This window comes from Cyprinodon variegatus, unplaced genomic scaffold (genome assembly GCF_000732505.1).
Source record: "Cyprinodon variegatus isolate N-32 unplaced genomic scaffold, C_variegatus-1.0 Scaffold587, whole genome shotgun sequence".
Lineage (NCBI taxonomy): Eukaryota > Metazoa > Chordata > Actinopteri > Cyprinodontiformes > Cyprinodontidae > Cyprinodon > Cyprinodon variegatus.
Window position 1 is genome coordinate 260,830 of NW_015151040.1, and position 9,809 is coordinate 270,638.

The window sequence follows — 9,809 nt, forward strand, 5'->3', positions numbered from 1 at the left end:
AAACGCCGGCTTCGTATGGATGAGAGGCTGGTTTGGTGAAAAATGTGTGCGTTTAGGCCAGGGTTTGACTTCGTGTGGATGGGGCCTTAATCACCCTCGTGTTTGCCTATAGGGACGGTGTAATCAGGCTGATGAGCAGAGTAAATTGTCCTCTACATATATGCATTATCATTACATTTCCTTATCTGACCATAGATTCCTTTTCCTGCATGTCTGCAACATGGCCAAGTTGATTTAAGCCCAGATTCCATCTTCCCCTCCTCGTTCCTATTCAATAAAATAGCTTCCCCGCAGCATGATGCTGCCACTTTTTTTCAAACACTCCCCTATTTTTCAAGTTCATTGGCTGCTGGCTGGTGTTTAACTTCGTAGTCATCCATCTTCTTCCAGACAAAGGCACAATAAAACTGACACTTCATTTGCAGTCAGTAGAAAGGCAGCGAAAAGGGGGCATTAAGAGTGTTTAAGGGGTGATGGGGAGGGGGGTGCATCAGGACAGCTGTCACCCTGCTATTGTCTGCAGTCAGATCACACAAGCCAACAGCTGCTGTTGGAACAATGACTTCTCATTTATATATATTTGAAATAGAAAGCGGATATGTAGGAAGGTTTTCCTCCAAACAACAAATGAATAAAACAGTCTATGAAACAGAAGTGAAGGAAAAGTCTCTGTAGGCCTGTTTCTGTTAAATTCTCTACATATTTGCCATTCCAGTCTGAGCTGAACCAAGATCCTGCTGGGAGAACCCAGAAACCTTCACTTCTCACCTGTCTCTGCAGAATTAACCAGGAAGGACAACCAGCAGCAGAAAATATAATTAAGACGGCAGGCTGGTGGGTTACAAAGCAGGAAGGAATGCCAGGGGGGGTGGGGTGTTTTACAGGAACAAAAATAGAGCCACTAATGTAATGTTTCAAGTCAAGTTCTAACATGTGTTTGGGCAGAGAGGGGGAAAAAAAAGGCAAACATGGAGGAGAAAGAGTCTAAAGGACTAAAGGCAGACAAAGAGCAGTAAAAATGGCCCTCAGGTAGAGCTGCCTGAGGGCCTGTATCTGCTGGAGTCCTGCCCTGACAGGATTAGGTCGGCTTTAACTGGCCAGCAGGTCAATTAGGGCAATTCTCTCGCTTTTTCTTCCATAAAAAGACTCACCTGAGCGGTAAGAGTTGAGCTCCAGGCTGCCGGCGGTCTGAGCTGGAGACAAGCGGACAACAGGACGCTGTCCTCCCGCATGAATGTGTCTGAAACAAGCGTTTCCCAGCGCAGGAACACAAACCTGTTTGACAACTCATGTGTGCTGGCCGAAGCCCCGCCCACCGCGGCCTAATGGACCAATCAGACTCCAGTGAGGAAATAAACGAAGTCACGTGACCGTTGTATTTTTTATTTTTTTCTTCCTCCAGATCTAAGCGAGAAGTTAAGCTCATAATTTACTGGAAGGTTTCACATCGAAACAGAAATGAAAGTAATAAAAGTTGATGAAGTTATTTTTTTTTAATGATATAAAGGCTAAATGCTGGCAATAAAAGGTTTATTCTGAATGGGTTTCAGTCAAATCAGAGCCCTTTAGACAGACTGGACTATGAACTGTACAACATACATTATTATACAACTGATAAAGAGACCCTGCTTATTAGCAGGGTTGAGTCAACTTTAACCGTAAAGTATTCCTGTTTTGACCTGCGCTGAGTTCTTTGTGAAAGTATTTACCCCAGTGTAGCTACTAATCACCCCCCACCCCCCAAAAAACAAAGCAAACACAAAAAAAGAGAACATTACTGAACAAAACCAACAAGTGAGGAAGTTGTTCCAAAGTTTATAGAAGAGATAAGTTTTCAAAACAGTTTCCTGAATTTCAAACAGCTTGCAGGGCAAAGTTCAATCTGCAGTTTGAAAGTGAATAAAGGCATGGCATAACTGCAGGAAAATACCAACACGTGGCCTTCAGGAGCAGTAATCCAAGTGGTAACTCTGGAGCTGTTACAAAGATCCACAGCTCATATGGGAGAATCGGTTCAGGACTGTTAAACATTCAAATTAATTCACAACATGTCATCTCAAGGCACTTTACAGTTCACCAGATCATACAGTCAAATTGATTCAAAGTTTTCTATCTAAGGAAAACCAGCTGATTGCATCACCTCAAAGGCAATCCTTCACATTAAGCATGCTTGTAGCGACAGTGGAGAGGAAAAACTCCCTTTGAACAGGAAGAAACCTCCAGCAGAACCAGGCTCAGTGTGAGCGGCCATCTGCTGAGGCCGACTGGGGTTCAAGGAGACAGAAGCAGAGATAGAAAAAGCAGCTGTAAAAGGCGGCCCCGTCCAGGAAACACATAGCAGACCAACTCCCATGTCAGAGGTTGAAGAGAGCACATCCAGCCAGTCAGAGAAACAGGACTACACTGGAAAACAGGCAGATCGCCAACATCTATAAACAAGGGTGTTGATGGCAGCAGCACAGCTGATATACCCTCCTACATTTACTCCTAATAATGTTTCTATGGAATAATGGTAAAAATAAAGTCATTTTTGAAGGAAAACTTTAAGTAGCCCTAGTGTGGGAAATCTAACAGTACACATTACCCTGGAAAGCAGTTTTGAAACATGGTGGTGGCAGCATCATGTTGGTGTGATGCTTTTAATTACAGACAAGCGAGATAGGAATAGGGATGAATCTAGATACACTGGAAAAATTATCTAGAAATAAGTTAGAACATTTCTTAAAGTAAGTGTGTTTACCTTTAATTTGAGAAGATAAATGAGAAAGTTTGCCAATGGAATGAGTATTTTTACTCTTAAAATAAGATATTTAGATCATATGCACTTAAAATAAGACAATGCAATTGTGTTTTCCTTTTTAAAATCTAAATTGTCTTGTTCCATTGGCAAAATGTCTCTTTTACCTCCTCAATCCAAGAACAAATGCACTTATTTTAAGAAAAAATGACTTATACAGATTTCGATTTTTTTCCAGTGTAGCCAAAGCTATAAAGAATTGACTCAGGCGACTGAATTCAAAACCACGCTTTTCTTTTTAGACCATTTTCCATCGATTTTTAAGCACTTTGTGTTTAAATCCCAATGACATCCAATAATGTGATGAAAAGTCACTAAGTTGAAAGTGAACAAAAACCTTTGCAAGGTTCTTGAAGAGTAAAAGTTGTTTACTAAAGAAGGTGTTAACTACATTTTTCCATCTGGATGCATTGACAAAGAATTGGGATTTTACATCTTCTGCAGGATCTGTGGTTGTGAGTGTTCAACATGCATGACGGCACTTCCTACGATTAAATGTGTTGAGTATAGATTAAAGAACAAGTTAACACGAAAAATCACATTTATTCGTTTAGAGAAAACAGGTGTCAACATATCTTCACTTTTTACAATGAACAGTGATCGACACAATATATAGAAAAATAAATACACTTTAACCTCAGGCTAGAGAGCGTGGCTTGATGGGATTTCTGTTCAATTTGCAGCTAAGTTGTGTAAAATAACGTTGGCACTCCATATTTCCTTCTTCTCAAGATAAAAATCTGCATGTAGGCATCCGACTTATAATCAAAACTGCACATTTCCTCTGAGGCTTTTATTAAACATCCAAAGAATCACTCTAAAAAAAAAAGTGGGTCTCTTTTACCAAAATGTTTTACAGATGGCACCTTCTGAGATCTTTAATAAATGTGCAATCTTTGGTATTTTGCCAATGAGACACATGTCAGCTAGATTTAGAGTTATATTAAATGCAAACCCGCAGGAGAACATCTCAGCAAGGCATCTGCTGCCTTCGCCTTCCTGTAAGCCGACTCATGCTGTGTGCGGCATAAAAACAGAGAAACTACTGAGGAAATGCCTCATTTAACCCCATTTATTGTCATAAACCAATGATCTCTCCGTTGCATTGTGGCCTCAGCAAAAAGTGCAATAAAATGCTAAAAAACTACAGCATGATGCAGAGTTTTTTTTATGCAGAAGTTATGAAAGAGAAAAATATATATTTTTATGGCTGTACAATCAGAACTGTAATAGTCTCTTAAATAACAGTGTTTATTAGAATTTTTTTTTAAAGCAACACATTTTTGTTTTTTTAACAGCTCAGAGGGGCAGAACTTAAGCCTGCAAATATTTGGTCGCTACAAAAAGACCGTCATTGTAAAAGTTTCCACCGTTAAAATCTGCTACTGTAATTTTTCTTATTTAGATCAATGTAAGGTCCAGTCAGATCACGTCTTTATAACTAATAATCACTCCACATTCACGACTTACGCTTGGTTTACATATACGCATGAAAAGCCTTAGAAAAATCCTTCTTTTATTGCTGTAGTATTTAAGTCTCCCTAACATAAAAAAAATAAATAAATACATAACCTTTAATTTGAGCACTTTTATGGGCGTGAAAACATCCAACAACAGGTATGGCAGCAGTTTGAGTCATACAGTAAGAATCCAAAACATTTGGCTATGTTCAAATCTACTGGATGTCAACAATGTGGCACAACACATAAACATGTGGATTATATACATCAAGCCAACTGGATAGTACAGTGGAGGACCTGTGATGCTGCGGGCCTGTTTTTATACTAAAGATTCCTGAAAGGTTTTTGTAGTTCATGATATTATGAAGTCTTTGAAATTCTGGGACATCTTAATTTAAAGGCATACTATGCAACAATTTTTAGGTAATTAATGTGTTCCATAACATTTTGGATGATTAAATGAGCCATTTCAGGTTGAACAAAGGTTTTCTTGGCCGCCCTGGTGGTCTGTAGGGGAAATACCGTACTTGCAATTGCAGGAGCCCTCGGTCCGGTCTTGCTTTACGGCAAGAACTGCTACACGCCCCCAGTGAAAGCCATGCTCGTTGCTAGCGCAGTGGCGATATTTGTGCAGTTATCATGGCGAAACCAGCGAGAAAACAGCGAAAGCCCATGTCGGAGGAGGCAAGAAAGAGGAAAAGGGCTCTCTACCGCAGTAGACATGGTGATTCGTTACGTTCGCCTGTCTGCTAAGCTCAAAACAACCGCGCCTGGCTTGACGAAGAAACCAGGAGAAAAGCTGAGCTGGAAAATCAACACCGGTTGCATAGTATACCTTTAAAAAATATACGACCCAAATAGAGGTTGCAGGGTAGTACAGTGGGTAGCACTGCTGCCTTGCAGAAAGAAGGTTCTAAGTTTGATTTCCGGCCCGGGATCTTTCTGCATGGAGTTTGCATGTTCCCTCTGTGCATGCATGGGTTCTCTCAGGGTTCCCCGGCTTCCCCCCACAGTCCAGAAACATAACTGTTAATTGGCTTCTCTAACTAGTCCTAATGTGTCAGTGTGTGCGCATGGTTGTGTGGCTTTTTGCTCATATACTGCTGGACCGCGACCCTGACAAGGACTAAACGGGAGAAGATGGATGGATATGATCCAAATAGCTGGAAAATCCATAGCTTTCCTTGACCTCATCCTAAGGAAAACCTGTAAAGGGGGAAGGGATCCTGGACTCTGGAGCTTGGCCAGTGGCTACCAAACTTTCTAGAAAATGAAAGGAGAAACTACTGGTTTGAATTTATCCATAAATCAGGCTCATATTACGACACAATTAGAACAAATAGATACTATATTAACTATTTATAAGCACAGCTATGTTTTTTTTTTTTTGTGGACATACTGAAATTACAGTAGTTACAAACAGTTTTATCTTAACATGGGATACATTTTCTCAAATTTAAGGCTGCATTTAACTACTTTTTAAAGTGCTTCAATGACAGAGGATTTTCTAAAGGCTTTTGCACTAATATCTCTAAGTCCCACAAAAACAGACGCCCTAAACCTGAGGTCTGGTAGAGACTCATCTGAGGGAAAATGTGCTTCCCTCAGTGTGTTAAATATGAAGGCTGTGGTTTGAAGCTGCTTCTCCATCAGAAACCAGACCAATAAGGTCAATAAATCAATCTGGGCTCAACTTTTTCCTAAAAAGGTTTGTGATTTTCCGGCTGCTCAGGAGACAGCACAGTTTTTATCCTTGTCCTTTCCGCTGTGACTGAGAGCTCTTCTCCTCCTTATGCTGCCTCTCAGGCCCCGGTCTCTTTGCACCTCCGGCCCCTCCTCGGGTTTCCGGGCTTTGGGCTCATCAGGCTGCTGCTGTCGAAGCTGGGGGGGCAGAGGAATCCGCTGTCCCAGAAAGAAGCCCTCCTCCTCTGATTCGGAGGACGAGGAGCAGGTGGAACAGGAGTCTCCGTGCTTGTAGCGTCCCTGCTGGAGGCTGAGGGACGGGATGCTGCAGGAGCTGCGTCCATCTCTGTCTTTCCCTCCTCTCAGGTCCAGAGTGTCCAGGTGAGGCCTTTCTGGCCGTGAGCTTCGAAGGCGCCTCTCAGAACTAGGAGGCAGAACAGGGTCAGAGGAGGTACGGGAGCGGCCCCACCCATTCCTCAGGTGACGCGGATGATATGACGAACCATCTAATTGGAGAAAAAAAAAATGAGATGAAGCAGAACCAACTGGACTCAACGAACATACAGAACCGCGAGGGATTCTGCTGCCGCTTACCTAACAGGTCCATCTGCGGTGGAACGCCTTTCTGAAGGTTCAACCTTCTCCCAAACCCGCCCTCCTCAGCATCATCGTCGTCGTCGTCACCCTGCTTGTTTTCGACGCTGACATGAAGCCTCTCCTCCTCCTCATTTTCATCCTCCTCCTCCTCATCTTCTTCTACGGAGTAGCTGCTGCTGATTGGTTCCCTGAAGCTGACTCTAGCCTGGCCACTGCGTGTCAGCGGAGGAAGAGAGTCAGGAGACAGGTCCTTTGGATGAGACGGGGTCAGAGGCGTTGGGTCTTGTGGCATCAGGTCCCGGGACTTAATGGGCAAAGGAGGTGGGAGGATGGGGGAGTTGTCTGATGAGGGGGGAGGCGTGTCTGCCCAAAAATCAGAGACAAAAAAAAAAAAGAAATGTAAAGAGATTTAAACCTGATATCATGTACAGAGTTGTAAAATAATTATTAGCTACTTTACAGATTTCTTCTGTTTTAACTGTTTTTTTTTTGTGCAATATTCAGATCAAACTAGTTCTATCAGACAGAGATAACCTGAGGAAATACTCATTTTCAAATCATGATTTTATTCAGTAAATCAAAAAGCCACCTATTGTAGCAGCCATTCAAAATGGCCCTCTGCAGTTAAAAGCCACCCTTATGGCAGCAAAATCCCCTCCAACTTCCAGCCACTGGCCTTCTCCTGGGCGTGCATATTTTTTTACTCTGAAGATGATGCTTATCTTTAGATCTTAAATAGGGATGCACGATATAATCGGCCCCTTATCGGTATCGGCCTGTATCGGCCTTAAAATTGAATATCGGACATCGGCCACCCCACCAATATTTAAACCGATATTTGATCAGCTTCTGAGTTTCTAAAGCCTAAAAAAACTTCCTCAAAAACTTCTTTTTTACAGACTTAAAAACTTCTAAAGACGAGTGAAAAAATATTGATACATTAAAATATCACAATATCTTCATATGCTGATATATTGCCATTTAAAAACACCATATCAATCTCTTTTACTAATGAAATATTGCTATATGTCATCGTTATGCTACGAAATCCCCAGAAAATCCACAAAATTTTGCCATATTTTTTTATGTTGATCTACTGACGCGGTATCGATCTATTTTACTAACAAAATTTCACAAGAATTTGTAAAGTATATAGTTTGAAACAGAACGATAAAATTTCACGAGATTTTGAAAGTAAAATAGATCGATACCTCGTTTTTAAAAATCTATTTGATATCAGCATATGAAAATATATTTGAGTATATTATTTTTCAAAGTGTCAGAAATGGATAACAAAACTGCTATTTTCAATGACTACTTATTTTTGTCCAGCTTTAACATCGGTATCGATATCGGTTATCGGCTACATGAGTTTTAAAATAGCGGCATATCGGATATCGGCCAAAATCCCAATATCGTGCATCCCTAATCTTAATGTCCACAAATCATGACAGAAGGAACATTTTAGTATAAAGATTGATGTTTAAAAAGGAATTGTAGGGGACCAGCCAAGGGCCCATCAAGGAGAGTGGGGAAATTTTGAACGGCAACAGACTATGGAAACAGACTAACCCTAAGAGAAAAAGTAGAACCCCTAAAGCTAATGGCGGAGCCACTTCTAGTTTACATCACTGTGGATGAAGTTTAACCTACTGGGACTGTTTAAATCAGCCATACAGGAGCTATTTTATGCATAAACAGCCTGTTAAGATGGAGGTTCTGCTTTGTGTCTGGGTCCTTTAATGACCTCCTGGTTGCAGGGAGAGCTAACTTCGGCAGTCGGGCGACTCCTGGAAAGTGGCCACACATTTCTTTATCTGTGATATAGGGGTTTCTGTTACCCTGCATTGCCTGATTAGTCTTTTCCACCCAGTTCCTGCAGTCCTTGTTGGTGGAAGTTCCTCTTGAATTACGACCAGTTAGTCCAGTTTTTCCATTCTGCTCTCTCTGCAACTGAAAACCGGTGCCTGGGGGTTTGACACTGCTTTCCCCTGGCAGCAGACTGTAATGTGGAACGTCACTGGGCCAGGTTGGCCCTAAGCCGTTTCCCAGATGAATGTGGGGCAGCGGGGAGTAGGAACCTCTCGGATGGGGGTGGCCGCTGTGTGATGGAGCTCCGTTCTGAACTGGAGCGCTGCACTGAAGGCCTGATGGAAGCAGATCCCATTAGTGTTGGAAAAATAAAAAAGTTATGATACTTTTAAACCAAGTTACTCATATCACCTCTGTTCTCTACTGCAGTATACATGCAGTCCTTTGCAGGAGTATGCCTGACGCCCTCTAGTGGCTGCAGAGGGGAACCACAGTGCAGCCTCTCTGGTGTCTTCTTGTGGAAAGGAGATCTGCTCTGCAGCGCAGAATCACAGGAGTCTGAGTTATTGGGATCCTCACCAAGAGAGCAGGACCTGGAGCAGAAGATGAGCCCGCCGCGTGGGAGGAAGGGACGGCCGAGCAGAGGCAGCTGACAGCGAGCGCAGCAGAAACAGGACTCCACCGCGTGCCAGTGCTGACCGTCATACATCATCTGGCCTTGGTCAATACCTGAGGAGGGACACGCTGAGGGTTATCTACACGACTGATTAGTAGTAGAATAAACAGTTTTGATACAGAAGTTAATACTTTTTGTAATTCAAAACTGGAGGATGTTTTGTACCGACTCTGTAAATAATTCTCCATATTCAGTGTTTTTATACAAATAAATCAAGAAACAACATCTGTAAAGATTGTTAAAGGGCTGTTTCCCCATTTTTTGGGGGTTGGATCAGCTCTACATCAAATACTAATATGCTTACATTTCTCATATCACAAGTGGTGTTTTAAAGCATAGCTATTTGTATTTTACCTTTATTCTGTTTGTGAATACAATAATAAGTAGCTGTTTCAGTGCTTTTTGTATCATCTTGGACGTATTTGATAACAGCTATGTTCATAACCAGATTAAACCCCTGATTTAAGGTGAGCTAGAACAGGGTTCCTACAGCATAAGGCGAGTTAAATTCAAGACATTTTAAGACTTTTTAATGCCAAATTCACAAGAAACACAAAAAAAAAACCCAGCTTGCGACAACTTAACCCAAAGGTTTATTTTAACATAAACCACTGCACTAATGTTTAAAACTTTTGAAAAGCTTCCCATACAGGAAGAAAGCTAAAAACACACAAATGACAGATATATTTTAACAATTATTTAACTGGATTCACAAACTTTGTTTTAGATAGTAACAAATCTTATCAGTTATAAAGCCACAACATAACCATTGCTAAGTCTTTTT

At 41.6% G+C, this 9,809-nt stretch overlaps 2 protein-coding genes across 3 annotated transcripts in view; both read right to left on the bottom strand.

Moving 5' to 3' along the window:
- The window catches only part of LOC107095942 (protein FAM110B-like), a 4,983-nt gene extending 3,693 nt beyond the window's left edge, over positions 1–1,290 (bottom strand). The window contains exon 1 of the mRNA XM_015392333.1: positions 1,152–1,290. The gene's annotated coding sequence lies outside the window, so the exon portion shown is untranslated. The remainder of the gene's footprint in view (positions 1–1,151) is intronic.
- Positions 1,291–5,066: 3,776 nt separating this feature from the next.
- prickle3 (prickle homolog 3) overlaps positions 5,067–9,809 on the bottom strand; it is a 40,025-nt gene continuing 35,282 nt past the window's right edge. For both annotated transcript variants that reach the window (XM_015392338.1, XM_015392339.1), the window contains 4 exons: positions 8,761–9,078; positions 8,379–8,684; positions 6,535–6,900; positions 5,067–6,446 (listed from right to left, as the gene is read on the bottom strand). In XM_015392338.1, the coding sequence (XP_015247824.1) occupies positions 5,986–6,446; positions 6,535–6,900; positions 8,379–8,684; positions 8,761–9,078 (1,451 nt within the window). In that variant the 3' untranslated portion in view covers positions 5,067–5,985. The remainder of the gene's footprint in view (positions 6,447–6,534; positions 6,901–8,378; positions 8,685–8,760; positions 9,079–9,809) is intronic.